Here is a 26,000-nt window from a genome sequence, read left to right as displayed (position 1 = left end):
CCATGCAAAAATTGCTGGTCACGGGAATGTGGGAAGGGAGGACCTTGAGATAATCACTAGGGGGGTAGTGCTGGACAGGCTAATGGGACTCAAGGTAGACAAGTCCCCTGGTCCTGATGAAATGCATCCTAGGGTATTAAAAGAGATGGCGGAAGTTATAGCAGATGCATTCGTTATAATCTACCAAAATTCTCTGGACTCTGGGGAGGTACCAGCGGATTGGAAAGCAGCTAATGTAACGCCTCTGTTTAAAAAAGGGGGCAGACAAAAGGCAGGTAACTATAGGCCGGTTAGTTTAACATCTGTAGTGGGGAAAATGCTTGAAACTATCATGAAGGAAGAAATAGCGGGACATCTAGATAGGAATAGTGCAATCAAGCAGACGCAACATGGATTCATGAAGGGGAAATCATGTTTAACTAATTTACTGGAATTCTTTGAGGATATAACGAGCATGGTGGATAGAGGTGTACCGATGGATGTGGTGTATTTAGATTACCAAAAGGCATTCGATAAGGTGCCACACAAAAGGTTACTGCAGAAGATAAAGGTACGCGGAGTCAGAGGAAATGTATTAGCATGGATCGAGAATTGGCTAACTAACAGAAAGCAGAGAGTCTGGATAAATGGGTCCTTTTCGGGTTGGAAATCGGTGGTTAGTGGTATGCCACAGGGATCGGTGCTGGGACCACAACTGTTTACAATATACATAGATGACCTGGAAGAGGGGACAGAGTGTAGTGTAACAAAATTTGCAGATGACACAAAGATTAGTGGGAAAGCGGATTGTTTAGAGGGCACAGAGAGGCTGCAAAGAGATTTAGATAGGTTACGCGAATGGGCTAAAGTTTGGCAGATGGAATACAATGTCGGAAAATGTGAGGTCATCCACCTTGGAAAAAAAACAGTAAAAGGGAATATTATTTGAATGGGGAGAAATTACAACATGCTGCGGTGCAGAGGGACCTGGGGGTCCTTGTGCATGAATCCCAAAAAGTTAGTTTGCAGGTGCAGCAGGTAATCAGGAAGGCGAATGGAATGTTGGCCTTCATTGCAAGAGGGATGGAATACAAAAGCAGGGAGGTCGTTCTGCAATTGTATAGGGTATTGGTGAGGCCGCACCTGGAGTACTGCGTGCAGTTTTGGTCACCTTACTTAAGGAAGGATATACTAGCTTTGGAGGAGGTACAGAGACGATTCACTAGGCTGATTCCGGAGATGAGGGGGTTGCCTTATGATGATAGATTGAGTAGACTGGGTCTTTACTTGTTGGAGTTCAGAAGGATGAGGGGAGATCTTATAGAAACATTTAAAATAATAAAAGGGATAGACAAGATAGAGGCAGAGAGGTTGTTTCCACTGGTCAGGGAGACTAGAACTAGGGGGCACAGCCTCAAAATACTGGGGAGCCAATTTAAAACCGAGTTGAGAAGGAATCTGTGGAATTCTCTGCCCAAGGAAGCAGTTGAGGCTAGCTTATTGAATGTATTCAAATCACAGATCGATAGATTTTTAACCAATTAGGGAATTAAGGGTTACGGGGAGCAGGCAGGTAAGTGGAGCTGAGTCCACGGCCAGATTAGCCATGACCTTGTTGAATGGCGGAGCAGGCTCGAGGGGCTAGATGGCCAACTCCTGTTCCTAATTCTTATGTTCTAATGTTCTAATGTTCTTATGTTCTATGTTTAACATCTCATTCGAAAAGCAGCACTTCCAACAGTGCAGCACTCCCTCAGCACTGCAAGTCCCTGGAGCTAAGTCCCTTAGCCTGTTCCAACAATGTGGCGCAACTCCATTTTGTCGTACTAGTGTGACTTTTTCCATTTTCTGCAATAGCCATCCTGCCTGTGCAAGATTATGAGCCATTTGGTGCCAGTGGGTGCATGCCCACTCACAACTAGTTGAGACGGGCCCAAATTCACTTCACATTAGGACCTTTATAGCTCGCCCCTGCTACAAGCCCCAGTCACACAGTTCTAGGTCTAGCCCATGTTCCATTCCCAGTCCCCCACTCTCAGTCCTAGTCAAGGACCCAGTCCCCATCCTTTTCTAAGCCCCAGTCGCAATTCCAGGTTGCAGAGGAAGCTTTCACCCCATCAGCCTGGGCTGAATTCTTGAGTTCAGTGCTAGTGATGAAAGGTGGTCTCTAACCCCTAGTCCCATCCAGTCCTCACTTCCAAGTCAATTAATAAGTGTGAGTGCATTTCTGTTTCACTGTATAACATGTTGTAACCATGTTCTGAAGCCTTTCACTAATGTAACAAGTTTTGGTTTCTACTCACAGCAAAAAGAACACCTACAGAGTAGCTCTCGGCAAACAGGTCCTTTCAGCCAATGAAGCAGGGTCTGTTTTCGCTGCAGTTGAGAAGACCTTCCGTCATGAAAAGTTCAGCATGATTTTTGCTGCCAATGGGTCAGTATAAGAAAGAGACTTTGATTGAAACAATGTTTTCCCCTCTCCAAAGGCGTGGCCAATACCTCACTTAAGAGGCCATACTTCCTGTTTGCACTGAGACAGCGAGTATTTGCATTCTCTTTGAACTTAGAAGGCACCGCAACTAAGGCAGATACTGTCCTCACCCACTGTCCCCACATTTACACGTTCCAGCAGTGGGAATCTTGGCTGAATTTCTTCTAGTTGAGGGGCACTGAAATTAAACTGTTATACCCAATTGCTACTCTGCAGAAATCGGCCAACTCAACAGGGACTACGAATCAAACTTATGCCTGGTTAACGAAGTACCACAGCCCATTGTGCTTATTACCCGCTAGGCTGCAACTGGTAATCAATTTGTGTTGCTTTAGACCATAAACATATTGTTGGTTAATTGTAGCACAGAGTTCTTCACTAACATTTTGCAGAGTATCTATTGACACCATTGTGTCAGTTAGTGAGTTGGAGGGGGTGGGACTTACGGAGAAACAAATATATTTTACAGCAAAACAAAGTCTATTTAGAGTCTAGGAGAAATATATCCCACTAAAAAGCAAGAACAAACTAGTCAGTAATGACACACCATGGATGAATAAAGAAATACAGGCAAAATTGAAACTAAAGAAAAAGACAAACACTAAGTACGCAGGCAACAAAGGAGAGAATGACAAAAGGGATTACGAGAAGGTTAGGAAAGAAGTAAAAATAACAATTAGGAAAGCAAAGAGAAATTATGAAATTAAACTATCAATGAATATGAAAAAGAGCAGTAAAATATTCTATAGATCAATAACTAAAGAAAAAGCAAAATTTGGATAGGGTCACTAAGAGATACACATGATAAATTCACAGCTAATGACATCAAAATGGCAGACATACACCTGTAAATAATTACTTTGCATCAGTATTTACCAGGGAAACTAACATGGTGGGCATAACATGCGAAGAAGAGATCAAAAAGGATTTAAAGACAGTTAAGGGGGAGATAATTGATAAACTAATCAAACTTCGAGAGGATAAAACCCTTGCATACTTGCCTGGTTAAAACAAGTTAGGGAAGAGATAGCAGAGGCACTATTAAATGTATATAAAATGTCACTAGAAAAGGGAATAGTGCCAAAGAACGAGCAGACAGCTGATGTGATTCCTAGATATGAAAAGGAAGATGGAACAAGCCCAGGGAACTATAGACCAATTAGCTTAATGTCGGTGGTAGGAAATATAATGGTATCCTTAATCAAAAATGTGATAGAAAAACATCTAAAAACTGAAAATATAATAGAGTAGAGAAGGTCATACTTGACCAACCTTACTGAATTCTTTGAAGAAGTAACAGAAAGGGTAGATAAGGGTAATGTAGTAGACGTAATATATTTGGATTTCCAAAAAGCCTTTGATAAGGTAAACTCATGACTGAGGTCTGAACATGTGGAGTCAGCGGACAAGTAGCAGAATGTACAGCAAGCTGGCTACAAAACGGAAAAGAGAGAGAGTGGGGGTTAAAGTGGTCACTCGGATTGGCAAATGGTAGGAAGTGGGGTGCCACAAGAATTAATGCTGGGACCACTGTTGAGCGATTGTAAACAGTTTGGACGCAGAAATCGGAAGTACAGTTTCAAAATTTGCAGATGACACCAAATTGGGGGTTGTAGTTAATACAGAGGCGGACTGCGACAAAATACAGGACAACATCAATTAACTTGTAGAATATGCGTGTAATTAGCAAATGAACTTCAATATAGATAAGTGCGAGGTAATACATTTTGGCAGGAAGAATAATGACGGCACATACTCCTTGGAAAATAGTCTAAATGGGGTAGAGGAACAGCGGGATCTGGGGGTACAGATATGCAACTCACTAAATGGAGGCACAAAGAGTAAGAAATACTTCAAGATATTTTGATGAAAAGAATGAAGGCCCCAGGTGACCTGTTGCATTTTTCAGCAGCTTTACAGAGCACAGTTGATAAGGCCATAAAAAGCAAACACAGCACTGAGGTTCATTTCTAGAGGGATAGAATTGAAGAGCTGAGAAGTTATGTTAAATTTGTATAGAACCTTGGTTAGACCACACTTGGATTACTGTGAACAGTTCTGGTCTCCATATTATAAAAAGGATAGACACTGGAGAAGGTACAAAATAGATTTACAGGTTGAACCTCCCTTATCCCAAACCCTCGGGACCTGGCCTGTTCTGGATAAGGGATTTTTCCAGACGAGGGGTGGTCACTTTAAATTGGATGGTACAGGTACTGAGTAAGGGGATATTGGGGCTGGCTGGCTGGCTGGCTTGGGGCTGGGAGTGCGACAGAGAGATCATGGGGGGGGTGGGGGAATCGGTGGATGGCGGGGTCAGGCCAGCAATTGCAGGAGTCGGTAGCGAGGAAGGACTTCAATTTGTTCATGTCGGAGTTCTGCAAGGATTAACCAAGACGACTGGAGACCAGCTCTGCTGCACGGACCTAGTGCGCACACATATCGCAGTGTGGGCTGGCCCGTGCTGCCCCTGGGCCCTCGCCTCTTCTGCGCCCCGAACTCTCGCCTCTCCTGGGCCCCGACCACGTCGCTCCACGAGGACACTTCTAAATCGCAGGCGTGGCAACATCCGATAAATGGGGCAGGACATAAATGGAGGCACAAAGAGCAAGAAATCCTTCAAGGTATTTAAATAAAAGGGAAGCAGGTCCCAGGTGACCTGCAGCATTTCGCAGCAGCTTTACAGCACCAGGTGATTTTGTTTTACAATAAGAGCTGGGAAAAACTTATTACCAAATTAATTGCAAACAAAGCAGGATAAGAAAAGTCAGTCACACCCATCAGTGCTCACCCCGTACATTAACCACTGCCGCCTTATACACCCACCTCCCCGACTGCTGATAAATGTGTGCTGGGAGAGCACAACTCAACACTGCTTGTTCTTTCATTTCCCAGTTACGACATCGCCCTTGTCAAGCTCGCGGCGCCTGTGGTCTTAAATGACAAAATTGAGATGGGGTGCATCCCTGCACCGGGCACGCTTCTGCCCAATAACTACAGTTGTTACATCACTGGCTGGGGTCTCCTGAAGGGTGAGTTGATCAGTCAAAGTATGGAGTGTGCATGCCTGGAGACATCTTTAAACAAAGAACTATTTAATGATTCCGTGCTTCACAGCATTCGAGCAGGAGTACCCCAAACAAGACCTTTGGGCCACACGTGTCCCACAAGCGTTAGCCATCTGGCAAAGCTGAGACAACACAGTTCTATTTGCACTTATACGTACTACTCACTGGTTGGTCCAGTTTGAATTTTGTGGGCCTGAGGCACTGAGGTAAATTGTTATAGTGCAACTCACACCTTGTCGTGCTTTTTACACGCTCGGCTGCATCAGTAAATCAACAAGAGCTTCATTCGTGTTGTTTTAGGCCATAAATGTACTATTGGTTTCCTGTAGCACAGACTTTTTCACCAACATAACAGGCAATAAATGCTGGCCTTTCCAGTGACGCCCACATCCTAGGAACGAATATAATTTTTTTTTGCGGAGTGTCTATTGACACCATTGTGTCAGTTAATGTGTTGGGGGTCGGAGGGACTTACAGCCAAACAAGTGTATTTTACAGTAAACAAAGCAAACGGCAAAGCAAACAAAGTCTATTTACAGAGTCAGGAGAAATATATCCCACTAAAAAGCAAGAACAAATCAGCCAGTAATGACACACCACAGATGAATAAAGAAATACAGGCAACATTGAAACTAAAGATAAAGACATACACTCAGTACACAGACAACCACAGAGAGGATGACAAAAGGAAATACAAACAGGTTAGGAATGAAGTCAGAAAACAATTTGAATTTCGTGAACCTGGAGTTTCAAACGGGCTGCTTTAGCGCTATTGCCACATTGGTGAATAAATCCTAAATTAGTTCATCTCAGCATCATCATCATAGGCAGCCCCTTGGAATCGAGGAAGACTTGCTTCCACTCCCAAAGTGAGTTCTCTGGTGGCTGAACAATCCAACACGAGAGCCACAGACCCTGCCACAGATGGGACAGGTATTCGTCGGGGAAAAGAGGGGGTGGGACTGATTTACCACACGCACTTTCCGCTGCCTGCGCCTGGTCTCTTCATGCTCGCAGCGTTGAGATTCGAAGAGCTCAACACTCTCCCGTATGCACTTTCTCCACCTCCGTCAGTGGTGATGTCACACTTCACCATGAAGGCTTTGAGGGTGTCCTTGTAACGTTTCTGCTAGTTCTTCTAGATTCGTTAGGATCAGCAACTGGGAGATATTTGCAAATTGATGGGAACATTGACTTAAACATTATGACCCACAAGACAGCTAAGACACCTGCTAAGATGGAAAGCTTGATATGTCTGGGTTAGGGCACTGTCCTTTCATCACTCAGATGTGAGAACTGATATTGCAAGGACAGGGGAGGTTGTTTATCCGATCGGATGCGACTGCGTAAGACTTACTCCATTTGGTCCAATGCTGAGAGTCTCATGTTGAGGCATCCAGTTTGTGGCCAGAGAGTGATTGGCCAGTTCTGATTGGTGGGGAAGTGGGGAGAGCCAGTGCATCAAGACACTGAGGGTTGGACACTAGAATTTTTATTGGTGTGAAATCTTGAAATTCTGGTGCAAAATGATATTTTGCTTTTAGAGATTTTTTTAAAGCCTGTTCATGCCACATCATCCTTGACAATAATCATTACCATGTCATTTGAACATTAATTTTATTGGTTCACTGGATGTGGGTGTCGCTGGCAAGGCTGGCATTTATTGACCATCCCTAATTGCCCTCAAGAAGGTGGTGGGGAACTGCCTTCTTGAACCGCTGCAGTCCGTGTGGTGAAGGTATTCCCACAGTGCTGACTGTTGTAGCACTTTGGGTACAACTGAGTGGCTTGCTGGGCCATTTCAGAGGGCAGTTAAGAGTTAACCACATTAATGGAATCTAAGCTTAATAGTTATCAGCTAGGAAACAATGATAGATCCCTATCCATATCAGATAAACTATCAGAAGGGCCTGTACACAGGAAGCTGATGTAATCACTGTGCTTCACTTCCTTTCTGCCGTAGATAATCTTTTGGGTTCAGTGGTGCTGGTCACTCCAGAAGTTGATCCTGTGCCTCTGGCATTCAGAGTTAACTCGCACTGCCCAATAGTATTAGGCAGTCCCTCGTATCGAGGATGACCCACTTCCACACCAAAACGGGATGGGTTCACAGGTGTTTCAATGAGGGACCTGACATTTCGGATCCAGAACTACATGTTGAAGGGTGGAAGATGCCTGTGCGTGGATTCTTTTAACGTGGGATGGCCATTGCACACCAGCCTCCACACAGGCTTGACGGAGCTAGGTCTTGGTCCAGTGGCAAGGGCTAACCAAAACGACTGGAGACCAAGCTCTGCTGCAGGGAACTATTGCGCACACATGCTCCTACTATCCATAGATCACAATGTGGGCTGGCCCGTGCTCGCCTCTTCTGGGCCCCGAACCCTCACCTCTCCTGGGCGCCGATCTCTCCCCGCTTCTCTGCACTGCCCAATATCTATGTACACAATAGTGTAATATGAGGTACATGACAATGAGTGCCCTTTGCCATACAAACTGGATGCCGTGTCTTTCATATGTGCCCTCACAAGCACTTCTCCATTCTGTCAGTAGGCAGTACTGATAAACACCCTGTTGAGACAAGGGGGTAGATTATCACCTTAATTGCCTGGACGGTAATCTGGCTGAGCAGTTTCCAAAGATTTACAACCCTCTGAGTGAAGACATTTCTCCTCATCTCAGTCTTAAATGGCCGACCCCTCATCCTGAGACTGTGCCCCCCAGTTCTAGACATTCCAGCCAGGGGAAACAACCTCTCAGCATCTACCCTGTCAATCTCTTTCAGAATCTTCCCAATTGGCTCAATCTCTCATCATAAGACAACCCTCTCATGGAAGTGCATCATGACCAAGTCTGATCAGGTCCTGATATGGTGTCCACACACATGCTTTTTCCAACAGGTGGCATTGGACAGTGGTCAGAAGCAGTAACGTCAGCTGATTTCCCCCCTCCCTAACCTGGAGTACACAGGCCGGTTGAAGCATCTTCCCCCAGCACCTGAGCTGACATCAGCTAACTTGGTACAGATTAGTGACTGGCCATCGGACCTCCCTGAGGTGGCTTTAACTGAAGCAACGTTCCAACAGAATCATGAGGTGCCCCTCTCCGTTTTGAGAGCGCATGTGCCCAAATGGGCAGGGCAGCTTGGAGAGTGCGAGCGGGATCTGCACTCGGAACACGTCGGTGCCTCCCGAGTGCAACCGGGAAAGTATTGTCCAATTCTCACCCACACAGCTCAGTTAACGATTGAGTTTCTTCCCTTTCAGCTGGTGGTACCGTCTCTGACATCCTGCAACAAGCACTTCTGCCTGTCGTGGATCACGCCACTTGTTCCCAGTCCGATTGGTGGGGGATGATAGCAAAGAAGTCGATGGTGTGCGCCGGTGGTGACGGAGTCGTCTCAGGATGCAATGTTAGTTGACCAACAGACACTTTCCACACATTTTGTGCCGACTGAGGCTTTCCCCCACCTCCGCAACAACTAAACTGTGCTCCTGTTCCCACTCAGGGTGATTCGGGCGGCCCCTTGAACTGTGCGAACGCTGACGGCATCTGGGCAGTGCACGGCATCGTCAGCTTTGGGTCCTCTTCCTGCAGCCACTACAAGAAGCCAACCGTCTTCACCCGTGTGTCCGCATACAACGAGTGGATTACTGAGGTACATGGCCAGGCGTATTGGCGGTTACTAACGTAATAACGAACAATGCCATCTCTTTACATTGCAGGATTGCTCCCACTCTTCTGTGGCTCCTGTGAAATCCGTCCGTTTCACATTGCTGGCAGGTTTGAGAGTTCGGCAACGCATCGATTTTAAAATTCTCATCCCTGTGTTCAACTCCCTCCATGACTTCACTCTCCCCTCCTACCTTTATGACCTCCTCCAGCCCTACAATGCTCCAAGATCTCTGCGTACCTCCAATTCTGGCCTCTTGCGCACCCCCAATTTCCTTTGCTACATGATTGATGGCCGTGCCTTCAGTTGCTTAGGTCCTAAGCTCCTGAATTCCCTCCCTAAGCCTCTCTACCTCACCCTCGTTCCTTAAAACCTACCCCTTTGACCAAACTTTTGGCCATATGTCCCAATATCTCCTTATGTGGCTCGGTGTCAACATGTGTTTGATAGTGTTCCTGTGAAGCACCTTGGGACGTTCTACTTTGCTAAAGGTACTATATAAATGCAAGTTGTTGTTGTTGGGAGGGCTGGCCGTTACAGGAAAACAACTGTAAAGATCAAGGTTATATTTTCCTGGCTGTGGACCTTTGCTGATGTTCGGGGAAGGGCTGTACAGGCCGGCAACGGGAAAGGCTGCGCAGGCAAGCTCCGTGCAGTCAGGAATAATGGCGATCGAGAGCAGCAGTGCCCTACCATCATTTAGAAACTGGGTTAAACTGACTAGCAGCACGAGTGCGAGAGGGCTGTACATAATACATCTCCTCACTCTGGTGCTGAATCGCAAGTGGAGTGGATTTGTCACACAGTATTTAGAGAGTACATTGGCGCATTGAGGCAGTCTGTGTGGGTGTGCTGTTGAGAACACAAGGTGCCCTGACATTTGGAGTTATCAAGGGTCCGAGCAGTGCAGTGGGAAATCCTGCAGGATTAAATCATTGCCAATATGGGCTTAAGCAGGGGTGGGGGGGGTTCCTAGCCCATGGGCCAATTCCAAGTTAGCCCATTCTTGACAGTTAGGGGATGTTGTGACTGTGCTGAGCATCTCTGATTATGTAAGCTTCCAGGAAAAGGGCTCCAGACTGCTTGGTCGACGGAGTCTGCACATTACCCTTTGTTTTTATTCTTTCCTGGGGTGTAGCGTCGCTGGCAAGGCCACCATTTATTGACCATCCCTTACTGCCCTCAAGAAGGTGGTTGTGAGCCACCTTTTTTAACTGCTGCAGTCCATGGATTGCTTTTCCCCCGTGGCAGTTTGGTGAAGCCGAGTGGCTTGCTGGGCCATTTCGGAGGGCAGTTAAGAGTCAACCACATTGCTGTGGGTCTGGAGTCACTTATAAGCCAGACTGGGTAAGGGCAGCAAATTTCCTCCCCGAAAGAACATTAGTGAATCAGATGGGTTTTGTACGACAATTCGATAGTTTAATGGTCACCATTATTGATATTAGCTTTTTATTCCCCAGCTGCCGTGGTGGGATTTGAACTCATGTCTCTGGATTATTAATCCAGGACTTTGGATTACCAATTCAGTGACATAACTAGTATGTTACCATACCTGCGACTGACATATATTTTGCTTATGTTTGTTGTGGGGAGGGTTAGTGTGTTACACGGGTGGGGTAATGTATCTTCTTGTGGCACGTAGTGTTTACATAATCTCATAAGCATGCCTTTCTATTTCTGAAAGTAAGACCATTAGAAAAATGCCCCATCCTGTCCAATTGTGACCCGCTACGCTCCATAGGCAACATTTCTTCTCCTTCCCTCAGCCTCAGCACAGGAATCACTGTGTGCCTTGGAGCATCTGATCGCCTCAGTCTATAACTACCATTACAGCCTCTAGTCAGCTTCCCAACCAGATATTTATTCAAAAGCAAAATGCTGCGGATGCTGGAAGTCTGAAATAAAGAGAGAAAATGCTCGAAATACTCAGCAGGCCAGGCAGCAGGTGTGGAGCGAGAAACCCAGTTAATGTTTCAGCTCGGTGACCTTACGTCAGAACTGAAAAGGTTAGACAAGGAAAGTGGGGAGGGGAAGAAAGAACAAAAGGGACGGTCCGTAATCGGCGGGAGAGGTTAAATGGCCAAAAGGATTATGGTGCAAGGCAAAATGGGATGGTAATGAAAAATGAAAGAAACAATAGATGGGTCGAGAGGAATTGAAAATGACAAAAGGCAGAATCCTTAGCAACAACTACTCTTCGAAAAAATGTGTGCAGTGGTTATGATGTGACATTGTTGACCTGAGTGTTGAGTTCTGAAGGCTGTAAAGTGCCTAATCGAAAGATGTTCTGTTCCTCCAGCTTCCATTGAGCTTCATTAGAGCTAGATATTTATCCAGTTCCTTTTTGAAGGAGATAGCTTTATATAGCCCTCCATGGCCTCGCCCCTCCCTATCTCTGTAATCTCTTCCAGCCCCACGATCCCTCGAAGTGTCGGCGTTCCTCTAATTCTGCCCCCTTGAGCATTCCTGATTATAATCACTCAACCATTGGTGGCTGTGCCTTCTGTTGCCTAGGCACCAAGCTCTGGAATTCCCTCCCTAAACCTCTACGCCTCTCTTTCCTCCTTCAAGACGCTCCTTAAAATATACCTCTTTGACTCAAGCTTTTGGTCACCTAGGCTAGTTTCTACTTATGTGGCTCGGTGTCAAATTTTTAAAATCTCATAATACTCCTGTGAAGCGCCTTGGGATGTTTCACTACGTTAAAGGCGCTATATAAATACAAGTTGTTGTTGATAATTTATTAATCACATCCACAATTTTGCCAAGGAAAGTGTGATCTGACCTCTAATCTAAGAATTAAATGATTTTACTATAGTATATTGGGGTCAAATCTTTTCATCGATAATTTATTCTAAAAGTGTTACTCTAATGGCAATTCCGTTACTTCACAGAAAATGATGAACAACTGAAGTGACCCACTTTGAAGCTTCAGAGGCTTGCAAACTTCTGCAAAATTCACAAAATAAAATAAATGTATTCCTAAAAATTATGTTGTCTTATGGCTCTTAATGGTGAAATTCTTTATTGCAATCGTCTGTCTTTGTAGTCAGCGCTACTGAACCCTTTGACGTACATGGAGTTCACAAGATAGCTATGGATGAGAAAGGCCACTAATCCAGAAAGGCTGTACAATGTCCCCATCACAATTGAGGTACGATAATGCAGTGGCTATATTACTGGACAAGGACAATTCTGGAAATAAAAAAAGCTGGCATCAATAAAAGTGAACACAAAATCAACATTGTCATAAGAACTCATCTGGTTCACTAATATCTTTTAGGGAAGAAAATCTGCCATGTTTACATAATCTGACCCATACGTCACTCCAACCCCACACTAAGTTGACACTTAGTTTCAGGGCCGGATTAACCCATAGGCTAATAAGGCTGTAGCCTTAGGCCCTCATATTTTTTAGGCCCTTGACTTTAGGCCTTAGTGTGTGAAGTCTGGAGTGATATACTTCAACCATTCAACAGATGCAGTCTAAGTTTGCAAAGTGCCTAAATTGTCCTTTCCACTGCTGTAAACTTACTGAGGAGTCTTGGAACTGTTCTTCAACAAACATGGGGCAGTTTTGATGAGTACGAAGCTCGGGGGGTTGCAAGGACAGCGAACCAGGGGTATAAATCAGCCAAACGCCGCAAAAGACAAAAGACAAGTGATGACACCACTTCACACACATTCAGCAACCAGGATGCCTTCAGAGTTAATACATTCCTCACAATCATTGACAAACTGAAGAGTGCATTAGAATATCAAATCAAGGCCTATGCCAATATTGACAAGACCTTTAATGTCCTGGCAAATTGTTCACATATGTCAAGCTCCCAAATCAGCGGCGGTATTAGACGTTTATGTCAGAAATATCCAGATGATCTCCCAGTAGATTTTACTAAAGAATTTCTCAAATTTGTTGAATTTTCAACCTTCTCAAATATAGAAAAAGAGGATGAGAGTAGATCTATTTGGATGTACTGTGTAATCATTGAATCCAAAGTGATGGAATGTTTCCCAAATGTAGAAACTGCATTACGGCCGTATTTGTCATGAACGGTCACTGATTGTAGTGGAGAACATTCCTTCTCTCTTCTCAAAAGGATAAAAAATATCTTAGGATCCACCATGAACCAGGAGCAGCTCGCTGTTTGGTCTCTTTTGAGCACTGAGGGTGAAATTGTCAGGTCTTTAAATTTTGATGAAATTATTCATGACTTTGTTACAGCCAAGGCTAGGAAGAAACCAGTCTTTGTTTGAAGAGACGTATTCAGAAAATATTTCGTTAGTATCGCAGTTAGTAAGCAAGGAAGAAACCATTCTCTGCTCGAACTGTATGCTGCTTTTTTTAAATGTACATAGCTTTGATTTTTGTAATTTGTTTGCCACAGTTAAGGCCAGGAACTTATATAGGCCCTTCCCTCCTATTAACTCTAGGTCCCTCACAGCCTTAATCCAGTTCTGCTTAGCTTCCCTCATTCCCTAGTATCAAAGAACAACTACTTCAGCGGTTCAAGATCGCAGCACACCACTTCCTCAGGGAAACGAAAGCTGGGCAATAAATGCCAGCCTTGTCAGCGATACTGATCTCCAGAGAAAGGATTTTTAATAATGCATTCAATAGCTTCCTAAACAATTGCAGGAAATTTGCCCTACCCTCAAATCTATTCCACATAATGACCATTCTTTGCCTGAAGAAACTCCTGCCATTGTTTCTAACCTTGCTATTCATTGATTCTAGCCTTGTCCTGCTGTTATGATTGAAGTTGAAGTAATCTTGCAGATTTACCTCTTGTCATTTACACTAACATCTGAGGTCCCCACTCATTTGCTTCACCTCAAGGCTGAAAAGCTTCTCCAGTCTATTCTCAAAACTCAGTTCTTGTACACTAGGATTATTCTTATAGTATATAGAACTACATGGAATATACAGCGCAGAAACAGACCATTCGGCCCATCCAGTCTACGCCAGTGTTTAGGTTCTACTCGTGCCGCCTCCCATACTTGTTCATCTAACCCGATCAGTATAACCCTCTATTCTTCTCCCTCATATGCTTATCTAGCTTCCTCTTAAATACATCGATACTATTTGCCTTGACTACACCCTATGGTAACGAGTTCCACATTCTCACCACTCTCTGGGTAAAGAAGTTTCTTCTGAATTACCCATTTGGTTTCTGATTTACTATATTATATTGATGACCTTAGCTCTTCCACACAAGTGGAAACATTCTGCGTCTACTCTAATCAAAACTTCGGCATTGCTTCCAGGGTTTGAAGGTCAACTTTAATCCTAGTGACCATAACTGTCGCATTTGGCTTAGATTGCAAACTTGTTGATGGAATCACTAATACTCCAGCTCCACCAAAAGGAATATTACATTTCAAATAAGTGAATCACTACTGTTCGAGTAATTAAAGATAGACTGTGATTAAAGATAGACTGTGATAAACAGGACACATGCACTTGTTTGAGACTATTCAAATTCTTTGTAGCTATTCAATTTTTAACATTTTTTAATAAAACCACATTGCCCTTCCATGATCAGCACTGAGGCTTCTTGCAGCTTTCTCCCCCTGCCGTCGGTCGGTCCCGACGGCAAACGGCTGCCTCAAGTAATGAGGCTTCTTGCAGCTTTCTCCCTCCCTCCACCCCCCTGCCGTCTGTCGGTCCCGACGGCAAACCGCTGCCTGAAAGGCCTGCCTGAAGCACTTTCACACAGGTAGGAACATGGTTTATTTAATCTTTTCTTTGCTTATAAATTTTTATTCAGGTTGGATTTATTTGTATAATATTTGTGTAAGTATAACTAAGGATTTATTGTAGAATTTAATGACTTCCCTTCCACCCCCCCCCCCACCTCGTTCCCGACGCCTAATTTGTAACCTGCGCCTGATTTTTTAATGTGTAGACAAGGTTTTTTCAAGCCTACAAAAATCTTCACTTGCTCCATTCCAAGTTAGTTTGGAGTACGTTTTCACTGTGGAAACTTTCAAATCAGGCGTCAGTGGCCAGACACACCCCCTTTTGAAAAGAAAATTTTGTTCAAAAGTGAAACTGTTCTACCTGACTAGAACTGCAGAAAACTTAAATGTGGAGAATTCCGATTTCTAAGATACTCCGTTCTCCACCAGTTGCTCCTAAAAATCAGGAGCAAATCATGTGGAAACTTGGGGCCAGTGTTTCTGATCAGACATTTCCTTTCCCCCCCCCAAACAGCTCCCACAGTGACAGCCCTGACTAGTGATAAAATAGGTTAATCGTTTTTAAATTGACAATTGAGTAAAGGGCCATGATACCAGAGGTTGAGAAGGAATGAGAAGACGAGGTAATGGGGAGGTGACAGCAATCTGGACTTTGAAACACCTGTAGAGTGTGGGAGGGAATGAGTTCCAGGAGTTAAAGGTCCCAGGAAAGTACAAAGTAATGCTAATTACTGAGTGCTTAAAAATGGTTTTTTGCCCAGCAACGGGGCTCTCGGCTGCAGAGCTACATGAGCCATTCGTAACTTTTTTTTAAAAAAAGGGTAAATTTAAAAATTGTGCGCGCAAGTTGGCAGGAGTCACTCGATTAAATGAAGTTGGCAGGGGGATGGGCACCAGGATGTAGCATTAGAAAGGAGAAATAAAGTGCACAAAGGATTGGGGGAGACGGTTAGCACTAGAGTAAGAAATAGTACGGTATGACGAGGTCAGACAAAGCGAATACAGGAAGGTCGTGGGTTTACAGTGCATGTGTATAAATGCACGAAGTGTGGTAAATAAGGCGGCAGGTGCAAATAGTAAATTGGAATCAAGGATTGGCAGGCAAAACTGTAAATCGAACAATGGGACGCCTTTAAAGAGGAGATAGTTCAGGTTCAGTTGAGGTACATTCCCACGAGGGGGAAAGATAGGGCAACCAAAGCCAGAGCTCCCTGTTTGAGGAAAGCGATATAGAGTGTAAAGTGAAGCAGAAAAAGAGGCAGATGACTGATATCAGGTTGAGAATACAAGCGGCAATCAGGCTGAAAATAGGTGAAAAAGGAAATGAGGGGCAGAAGTAGGAGAATAGATTGGCAGCTAACAAAAGGGAATTGAAAGTCTTCTCTAGGCATATAAATAGTAGTAAGAGGAGGTGAGGCACCACTTAGGGACTATGGTGGCAGAGGGCAGGACTGACGTACTAAATGAGTACTTTGCATCTGTCTTCAGCAAGGAAGAAAATGCTGCCAAAGTTTATAGTGAAAGAGGTAGTAGTGAAGATACTGAATGGGATAAAAATTGATAAGGAGGTGGTACCGGAAAGGCTGGCTGTACTTAAAGCAGATAAGTCACCAGGACCGGATGGGATGTATTCTGGGATGCTGAGCAAAGTGAAGGTGGAAATGTGGAGGTACTGGCCATAATCTTCCAATCCACCTTAGATACGGAGGTGGTCCAGAGCACTGGAGAATTGCAAATGTTAAAAGGTGGAAGGATAAACCCAGCAACTACAGGCCAGTCAGTTTAACCTCGGGGATGGGGAAGCTTTTAGAAATGATAATCCGGGGTATAATTAACAGTCACTTGGACAAGTGTGGATTAAATTAAGGAAAGCCAGCATGGATTTGTTAAAGACAAATCGTGTTTAACCAACTCGAGAGTTTTTTGATGCGTTAACAGAGGGTTGATGAGGGCAATGCGGTTGATGTGGTGTACATGGACTCCAAAAGGCATTTGATAAAGTGCCACATAATGGGCTTCAACTTTGCCGGCAAACCCATGACATAAAAGGGACAGTGGCAGCATGGATACAAAATTGGCTCAGTGACAGGAAACAGAGTAGTGGTGAATGGTTGTTTTTCGGACTGGAGGAAGGTATACAGTGGTGTTCCCCAGGGGTCAGTTCTAGGACCACTACTTTTCTTGATATATATTAATGCCTTAGACTTGGGTGTACAGGGCACAATTTCAAAATTTGCAAATGACACAAAACTTGGAAATATAGTGAACAGTGAGGAGGATAGTGATAGACTTCAAGATGAGACAGGCTGGTGGAATGGGCAGACACGTGGCAGATGAAATGTAATGCAGAAAAGTGCAAAGTGATTACATTTTGGTTGGAAGAATGAGGAGAGGCAATATAAACTAAAGGGTACAGCTCTAAAAGTGGTGCAAGAAGAGAGAGACCTGGGGGTATATGTGCACAAATTGTTGAAGGTGGCAGGGCAGGTTGAGAAAGTGGTGAAAAAAAGCATACAGGATCCTGGGCTTCATAAATAGAGGCATATAGAGTACAAGAGCAAGGATCTTATGAACCTTTATAAAACACTGGTTTGACCTCAACTAGAGTACTGTGTCCAATTCTGGGCACCACACCTTAAAGAAAGATGTGAAGGCCTTTAGAGAAGGCGCAGAAAAGATTTACTAGAAAAGGTTTCAATGATGAGGGACTTCAGTTACATGGCTAGACTGGAGAAGCTGGGGTTGTTCTCCTTAGAGCAGAGAAGGGGAGGAGGAAAGGGGGAGGGGGAGACAGGATGGGGGGGGGGGGGTGGAGGGGGACGGACTACCTCCTCCTCCTCCCCCTCTGGGAAATCCCACCCAGTAAAGATCGGGGCCTATGACTCAGTTACTCACCAGCTGAGAAACGGTGGGGAGGAAAGACACATGGTTATGTCTTTAATACTCTTATGAATGACTCCACGAGGTCTAGTATTGTACTTGAGCTGTTGTGACCTTAGTCCCATTTATTGTAACTTCAGTGTGAGGCACAAGCATGGTGGGCAGCCCTTTATACTGGGCCCTGCACAACTCTGCATGTGACCCTCAGGTCTCCCACCGACACGCCCTCTGGTGGCACACCTTGTGACTATACAGTTGGTATACATGGTCTACATACATGACACACACAAACCGAGTATTTGTGAATTATTCATAATCCAACTTCTTGGACAGAATTATAAATTTATTCATCTCTCGTGCCAAATATACAGATTTTCTCATCATCCAAAGAAGAAAGGTTATTTGTACATCATGGTTAGTGATATGAAGAGTCGTAAAGTTTATAAATCGAAGGTCAGTGCTGGCCTCAACAGGCTGGTGTAAACATCATTCACAAATATAGTTTTTAAAAAAGCAGTACTTCAGTGAAGCCATTTACTTTTAATGTATACAGTTTATCTATATTAATCTGCTTGATCCAAATCCTGAGTTCAAAAACCATCCTAAACAGCATGGGTTGGCGCAGTGGGTTATTTTGGTGAAAAGGAGAAACGGCACAAAATGGGTGCAGTGCTTAAAAAAAAAAGGCAAACCTGTTTGAAAGTCTGCTTTTAGCACACAATTTTGGTCCCATAATTTGAATTTGCCTGGAGTCGCTAAAAGGGAAACGTCTGCAGGTTCACCAGCAACAGCTTGTTAGATACAATTTCCACTCGGCCACTACCACTGAAGGTGCGGAGTGCCCTTTGACACACAGTGGCATATTGCAGGATGGCTCAGGGACCGAGGGAGAGGACGCACAGGTTCTCGGACGGAGCACTGGAGGTCCTGGTGAAGGGGGCCCAGAGTAGGAGGGATGTCCTTTACCCCAGGAGGGCAAGGGGGTGGGGGGAGGGGAGGTTGGGAGGTGTCCACTTCGCCCTCCTGTCCCCCTCTCCTGCAGCAGCTGGTGCTGCTCTTCCTGGCCTCATAAAGGTAGCACCTTGCTCCACAAAAGCAAAAAATTGCAAATGCTGGGATCCGAAATAGAAAATGCTGGAAATCTCAGCGGGTCAGGCAGCATCTGTGGAGAGAAAAGCAGAGTTAACGTTTCGGGTCGACGATCCTTCGTCAGAACTGAAGAATGTTTAAAAACACCGAAAGGGGGAGGGGAAGATAGAAAAGGGAAGGTCGGTGACGGGGTGTAAGACAGGAGAGATTAGAGACACGAAAGGGGTGATGGGCAGAATTGAAACGGTAATGCCAGGAGTTCAAAAAACATTAGTCAAGATAGGGTATGAATGACCAGCAGCCAATGGAAACAAGGAGAAAAAAAAAACATGGGCTCAGGGGGAGGGGGAAAGGGAGCCAAAGATGGGCAGTGGTTCAGGTTGAAATTGTTGAACTCTCGAGTCCAGAAGGCTGTAAAGTGCCTAAATGAAAGAGGAAGCTGTTCAGAGACTCCACTCACTTTCTCCAAATTAAAAAAGGTATTGCTATGGGAACCCACATGGGTCCTAGCTATGCCTGCCCCTTTTCAGGAAACGTGGAACATTCTTTGTTCCAGTCCTACTTGGGACCTTTCCCTCACCTCTTTTTCCGGTACTTTGATGACTGTATCGGTGCCGTTTCCTGCTCTCGCCCTGAACTATAAAATTTCATTCACTTTGCATCCAATTTCCACCCTTCCCTCACCTTCGCATGGTCCATCTCCGACTCTTCCCTTCCTCGACTTGTGTCTCCATCTCTGGGGATAGGCTTTCGACCAGTATCCACTATAAGCCCACTGATTCCCACAGCTACCCGGACTACACTTCCTCACACTGTGTAAAGAGACTCCATTCTATTCTCCCAGTTCCTCCGTCGCCACATCTGCTCTGATGCCACATTCCACACTAGCGCCTCTGACATGTCTTCCTTTTTCCTCAACTGAGGATTCCCCTCCACCGTGGTTAACATGGCCCTTGGCCGTTCTATTTCCCATACCTCTGCTCTCACCCCTTCCCCTCCACAACCAAGACAGGGTTCCCCTTGTCCTCACCCCACCAGTCTCCACGTTCAACGGATCATCCTCCGTCATCTCCAGCATGATCCCACCACCAATCTCATCTGCCCCTTCCCTCATTCCAAAACGAGACCGCTCCCTCCGCGACACCCTGGTCCATTCCGCAGTCACCCCCAGCAACCCCAGGGCACCTTCCCGTGCAAGTGCAGGAGATATAACACCTGCCCTTTTACCTCCTCCCTTCCCACTATCCAGGGCCCCAAATACCCCTTTCCAGGTGAAACAGCGATTTACTTGTACTTCTTTCAATTTAGTATACTGTATGTGTTGTGTATGCATAAATAACTCAAACTGAGCCAGGAGAAAAGTAACTTAACCTCACTGTGCTTTATACAACCCAAAATGGAGTCCCAAGCTGACATGAACCAGCACGAGTACAGCAACTGTGAATAACTCCTAATGCCCGTCCAGTGAGCTGTAACGAATAAAGAGTGTATGAATACAACAGTGGTCTCTACATTGGGGAGACCAAGTGCAGATTGGGTGACCGCTTTGAGGAACACCTCCCTGCAGTCTGAAAGTGTGACCGAGCTTCCGGTCGCCTATCACTTTAATTCTCCACTCCATTCCCACTCCGATCTCTCAGTCCTCGGTCTCCTACACTGTTCCAACAAAACTCAAACGCAAGCTCGAGGAACAGCACCTCATCTTTTGTTTAGGCACTTTACAGCCTTCTGGACTCAACATAGAGTTCAACAATTTCAGAGCGTGACCACTGGCGATCTTTGGCTCCCTCCCCCTACGAGCTTATTTTTTTTTCCTGGTCTCCAATGGCAGCTGATCATTATTCCGCTATTCATACCCTATCTTGTCTAATGTTTATCTAATTTCTGGCATTACTATTGCAATTCGGGCCCATCATCCTTTTGACTCTCTAATCTCTCCTGCCTTCCACCCTATCACAACCTTCCCTTTTGTTCTTTCTTCCCCTCTTCAGTGTTTAAGAATGTGTTCGTTGGAACTGGAGCGTTCGAAAAGAAGGGTCGTTGACCCAAAATGTTAACTCTGCTTTTCCCTCCACAGGTGCTGCCTGACGGAGATTTCCAGCATTTTCGGTTATTATAGCACATTACTCACTATTTTTAGGAAGTCCTCAGAATTGCCAGAATAAATGTTGACGGTGTTGGTCAAGTCTTGATAATGTATCCCAGAATGTTTCCTGATGGGTTTCAAAATTCCTCTTCAAACCTCCAGCAACAAGTGAAGCCCCACAGTGCTGAATTTCTCCCGATTGGCTGCCCCGTGGTTCATTCGTCACTGAAATTGGGCACGCAGGTACAGCAGGCGGTAAAGGCGGCAAATGGTATGTTGGCCTTCATAGCTAGGGGGTTTGAATATAAGAGCAGGGAGGTCTTACTGCAGTTGTACAGGGCCTTGGGGCAGCCGGAACACATCAAAAACGGAAGGTGCGACTAGTTTTGGGTGGTTAGCAATTTCGGCCCCCCATCTTGGCCACCTTGGAGGTTCTTTAGTGCCTAATGTTTCCAGGGAAAATAACCCCTCCTGTCTTTTCATCTTTGGGACCAGACATCCAATACAGTCCAGAATGGATGAAAGTCTCCTGACTCTGCCAGCTGCAAGGGTTGTACATGGAGAATTCAGGCAGCCTCAGCGGAGTTATATCGTGCATAAATCACCAACTTACCCATCTCTTGGGCAAGAACAGCTGGTGGAGGAAATGGGAGGAGTCACACTAGTGCAATAGCTTGGAGGATTACAGTACATTGTTGGGGCAGAGTAGAGACAGATTCACCATCCGTCCAACACATGGTATGCCTCTCAGAAGAGGCGTCCTGTACTAAACTGGGAGAGGGAAGGGTCATTCCCTCATCTCAAGGGGCACAGTATGAACATTAATAACAATTCCTTTCTAAATGTTTAGTCAATTTGCCGACTGAGGCTGTACTGTTTCTTTGCCCACAACAGTCTGACCACATGGATGTCTCTCCGCCATCCGATCTTTTGATCCCAGCAGTATTCTGGTGAAAGAACTTTGGTGGGTTTATGCAACCAAAAGTATTTGTTGAGGTGGCTCTCGTCTTGCCAGAGAGCCTCCACGTTTTGCAGTTTGTCCTGCATGATCCCCCGATAGCAGCTCTGAGTCAGGTTCTGGACGCTCTGCCAAGTCCCACCAAACACAGCGGCATGGTAGTAGAAATCCCCCCTGGCACTCAGGTAAGCGGAGGAGTGGGGGTTATTGTCATAGGTGTACAAGAACTTTGGCCTTCGGTAATACCAAGCGTGCAGGAGAGCCACTGACTCGCTCAACGCCTCCGTGCCAAAGCGACCTTGGAACCTCTGATCCACATCGAAGCAGAACACGTAGTTGGCCTCGTGCTTGACGTGGTCCTCAATCACTCTGCCGATCATCTTCATGCGGGACATGGAAATGTCTTGCCACCGCCTGTGCTTTTCAATTTTAAAGCTCTTGACTTTCCGTCTCAGCCTCCAACTCATCGCTTCCAGCTTCGACAGATTATCCACAAACACATAGTAGATGACCGAGAATCCCGGCATGAAATATTCATCGGCTGACACCAGGAACTCCTCCAAGTACAAGTCCAGGTACCTGAAATATGGAACCTTTTCTTAGAAGCAATCGTCATTATGCACACAAACACACCCACAGTCTTCCACCCTCCCCATGCCCCCCCTAGTTTTATCCCAAGGTTGACTCGTTTTGGGGAATACATATCCCCTGATCTTGGCGTACCCGCTGTTCTACTAGTGTTAATGCAACAGTCACCACACCACCGCCCCTGGAAATTTTAATATCGGGGGTGCAATGGGCCTCTATTGGAGATCAGAATTACCCAGCCAGATGTCCACCTGTACAAGCACATTTTCAGTTAAGTCAGTGTGTTCAGTTTTTCCATGCTCCAGGGAGCCCACCCTTCAGCCACCTCGAGAGCAGGACATTTGAGTGAATGGATTTTAATGCACTCACTCGCAGCCACTGGAGGCTGGCATTCAGTAACACAAGGAATAGGAGCAGGAGCCTGCACCACCATTCAATAAGATCATGGCTGATCATTCACTCAGTACCCCTTTCCTGCTTTCTCTCCATACCCCTTGATCCCTTTAGCCGAGTGGGCCATATCTAACTCCCTCTTGAATATATCAAATGAACTGGCATCAATAACACTCTGCGGTAGAGAATTCCACAGGTTAACAACTCTCTGAGTGAAGAAGTTCCATCTCATCAGTCCAAATGGCTTACCCGTTCCCCTGGTTCTGGACTTCCCCAACATCAGGAACATTCTTCCTGCATCTAACCTGTCCAGTCCCGTCAGAATTGTGTGTGTTTCTATGAGATCTTCTCTCATCCTTCTAAACTCCAGTGAATACAGGCCCAATCGATCCAGTCTCTCCTCGTATGTCAGTCTTGCCATCCCAGATATCAGTCTGGTGAACCTTCGCTGCACTCCCTCAATAGCAAGAACGTCCTTCCTCAGATTAGGAGACCAAAACTTAACACAATATTCCAGGTGAGGCCTCACCAAGGCCCTGTACAACTGCAGTAAGACCTCCCTGCTCCGATACTCAAATCCCCTAGCTATGAAGGCCAACGTACCATTTGCCTTCTTCACCGCCTGCTGTACCTGCATGCCAACTTTCAATGACTGATGTACCATGACACCCAGGTCTCGTTGCACCTCCCCTTTTCCTAATCTGTCACCATTCAGATAATATCCTGCCTTCGTGTTTTTGCCACCAAAGTGGATAACCTCACATTTATCCACATTATACAGCATCGGCCATGCATTTGCCCACTCACCTAACCTGTCCAAGTCACCCTGCAGCCTCTTAGCATCCTCCTCACAGCTCACACTGCCACCCAGCTTAGTGTCATCTGCAAACTTGGAGATATTGCACTCAATTCCTTCATCTAAATCATTGATGTATATTGTAAAGAGCCGGGGTCCCAGCACTGAGCCCGGCAGCACCCCACTAGTCACTGCCTGACATTCTGAAAAGGACCTATTTATCCCGACTCGCTGCTTCCTGTCTGCCAACCAGTTCTCTATCCACATCATTACTTTACCCCCAATACCATGTGCTTTAATTTGGCATGCCAATATCTTGTGTGGGACCTTGTCAAAAACCTTTTGAAAGTCCAAATACACCACATTCATTGGTTCTCCCTTGTCCACTCTACTAGTTACATCCTCAAAAAATTCTAGAAGATTTGTCAAGCATGATTTCCCTTTCATAAATCCATGCTGACTTGGACACAGCGACAGGAACATGAGTTTCAATTTTACTGTGAGCAAACCAGAAAAAAACATTTTATTTTCCCTGACAGCCTACCACATCAAAAACCACAAGTAAACTGTCATGTATCTCACACCACTGTATCTTAACATGCTATACATGGCTAACTAGGTATGACCCTGTAACCACAAGCATACCTTATTACCAGGGGTGCACTTGCAGGAGACACTGCACACCTGTCCCACACAGGTATATAAAGGCAGGTCTCAGGCAAGTGAAGTATTCCAGAGCTGTGAAATAAAGGTGCAGGTCCTGAGTGACCTTGACTTCAAGATGTGCCTCATGTAAGTCTGTACTGCAGGGTCAGGACTTTACATCAACAAAATTCCAAGGGTATGATTCTGAATGGTGTGCATGGCAGGGATGGCACTCAAGGTACCGTAACTCCCCTGAACCTCGTTCCCCTCAAACGCCAACTCTATTCCCTGAATACCCCAACACTGTAGCCCTGATTTGCTGAGAACTCAAGATTGTGGAATTAGCCCTAGTGTCTCTCCTATCGTGCATCCCAGACATTTCTCACCCATTGCAAGGTATGGCGTTCCTTCTGGTATCTGATTTAATTTTATATTTGACTAGTTTATATCTCAGACCTCTGGTGCGACTTATCCTGCTGAATTTTAAAGTAATATTCAGGATTTATTTTGTCTAAAACCATTCAATATTTAATATACTAGCCAGATCCACCCTTTAACCATCCTTTTTTAATTAAACTTTACCCACAAGCAGCATGCCACAGCAACTGAACAAGTTATGAGACTTTTCCCAACATTTTACTATGCAGTCCATTTTTGTCAGAAAACGGGACATCAGTTTTCTCAAATCACAGACATCCCAGATACACCACCCTCTTACTTTCTAATGTACCTTGCTGTTTGCAGTGCAGGAGTTACCCCAGTAGCGGGGAGAAGAATCATCATTTCTTGACCCAGAGGGTGGTGGGGATCTGGAACTCACTGCCTGAAAGGGTTGTAGAGGCAGAAACTCTCATCACATTTAAAAAGGTACTTGGACAGGCACTTAAAAGAGCCGTAACCTACAGGGCTACGGACCTAATGCTGGAAGGTGGAATTCGTCTGGGTATCTCTTTCGACTGGCATGGACACGATGGGCCGAATGGCCTCCTTCTGTATCATAATTTTCCAAGATTGTATGATTCAATCCATTGTTTTACCAGGCATGCAATTTACGATCTGGTAAAGTGCCATTCATAAGGAATTACATTACATGGGAAGGTTTCAATGCTACTAAATGGATACTAAAGTGATGAAGAAAGGTTGGGTGCACCAGCTGACTGTAGCACCACACAAAGCAACTTCGAACGGTGCAGATTCACCCTGGATTGTGCACCTCACTCACTGGGGGCTGCTACAAATGGCTCACATGTCTGGAAATACCAATCACCTTGGAAAAATTAAAAAAAAAACAATGCTTCCCCAAGAGACTCTTTTCATAATACTTCAAGCTCTTGGCAAGAGATCAGGCAGATTTATAACTGAATTTAAAAAGTACATTCATGCACAAAAGGAGTTCTGAAAAACATGCGTTGCGCAGAAACTGAACATATTTCACTGCTGGTGAAAGACGAATTTTGCAGATTTGAAAGCACTGGGCAGATTTTCGGGGGTGGGGAGTTTGGCTTTCTGATTAATAAACGGAACAAATCACGGTTAACAATTTCGCACAAGATACGGTAAGTGTCTCCATGAGGAGACCTTCATTCTCACTGCTGCTGCCCCGGCTGTTTCAGAGATAAGAAAAGAACTAGGCTTTAAAAGGATATATGTG

General features: G+C 45.1%; 3 protein-coding genes across 9 annotated transcripts in view; 1 reads left to right on the top strand and 2 right to left on the bottom strand.

Moving 5' to 3' along the window:
* Positions 1-12,188, top strand: part of LOC139228806 (chymotrypsin-like elastase family member 2A) — a 31,858-nt gene extending 19,670 nt beyond the window's left edge. Inside the window, exons 4-8 of the mRNA XM_070860196.1 lie at positions 2,285-2,413; positions 5,366-5,502; positions 8,805-8,950; positions 9,047-9,196; positions 12,106-12,188. Coding sequence (XP_070716297.1) covers positions 2,285-2,413; positions 5,366-5,502; positions 8,805-8,950; positions 9,047-9,196; positions 12,106-12,123 — 580 coding nt within the window. The 3' untranslated portion in view covers positions 12,124-12,188. The remainder of the gene's footprint in view (positions 1-2,284; positions 2,414-5,365; positions 5,503-8,804; positions 8,951-9,046; positions 9,197-12,105) is intronic.
* Positions 1-21,113, bottom strand: part of LOC139228805 (chymotrypsin-like elastase family member 2A) — an 89,077-nt gene extending 67,964 nt beyond the window's left edge. Inside the window, exon 1 of the mRNA XM_070860195.1 lies at positions 21,015-21,113. The gene's annotated coding sequence lies outside the window, so the exon portion shown is untranslated. The remainder of the gene's footprint in view (positions 1-21,014) is intronic.
* The window catches only part of LOC139228803 (alpha-1,3-galactosyltransferase 2-like), a 79,970-nt gene continuing 66,056 nt past the window's right edge, over positions 12,087-26,000 (bottom strand). For 5 of the 7 annotated variants that reach the window (XM_070860188.1, XM_070860187.1, XM_070860189.1 and 2 more), the window contains one exon: positions 20,874-22,506. In XM_070860188.1, coding sequence (XP_070716289.1) covers positions 21,816-22,506 — 691 coding nt within the window. In that variant the 3' untranslated portion in view covers positions 20,874-21,815. Of the gene's footprint in view, positions 12,407-18,020; positions 18,957-20,873; positions 22,507-26,000 lie in introns of those variants that run through there. The other 2 variants (XR_011587624.1, XR_011587625.1) reach the window with 2 other exon arrangements.

The sequence above is a fragment of the Pristiophorus japonicus genome, chromosome 18, assembly GCF_044704955.1.
Source record: "Pristiophorus japonicus isolate sPriJap1 chromosome 18, sPriJap1.hap1, whole genome shotgun sequence".
NCBI classification, from domain to species: Eukaryota; Metazoa; Chordata; class Chondrichthyes; family Pristiophoridae; genus Pristiophorus; species Pristiophorus japonicus.
Note: the sequence above shows the minus strand (reverse complement) of the source record. Positions and strands in the feature narration are given on the sequence as shown.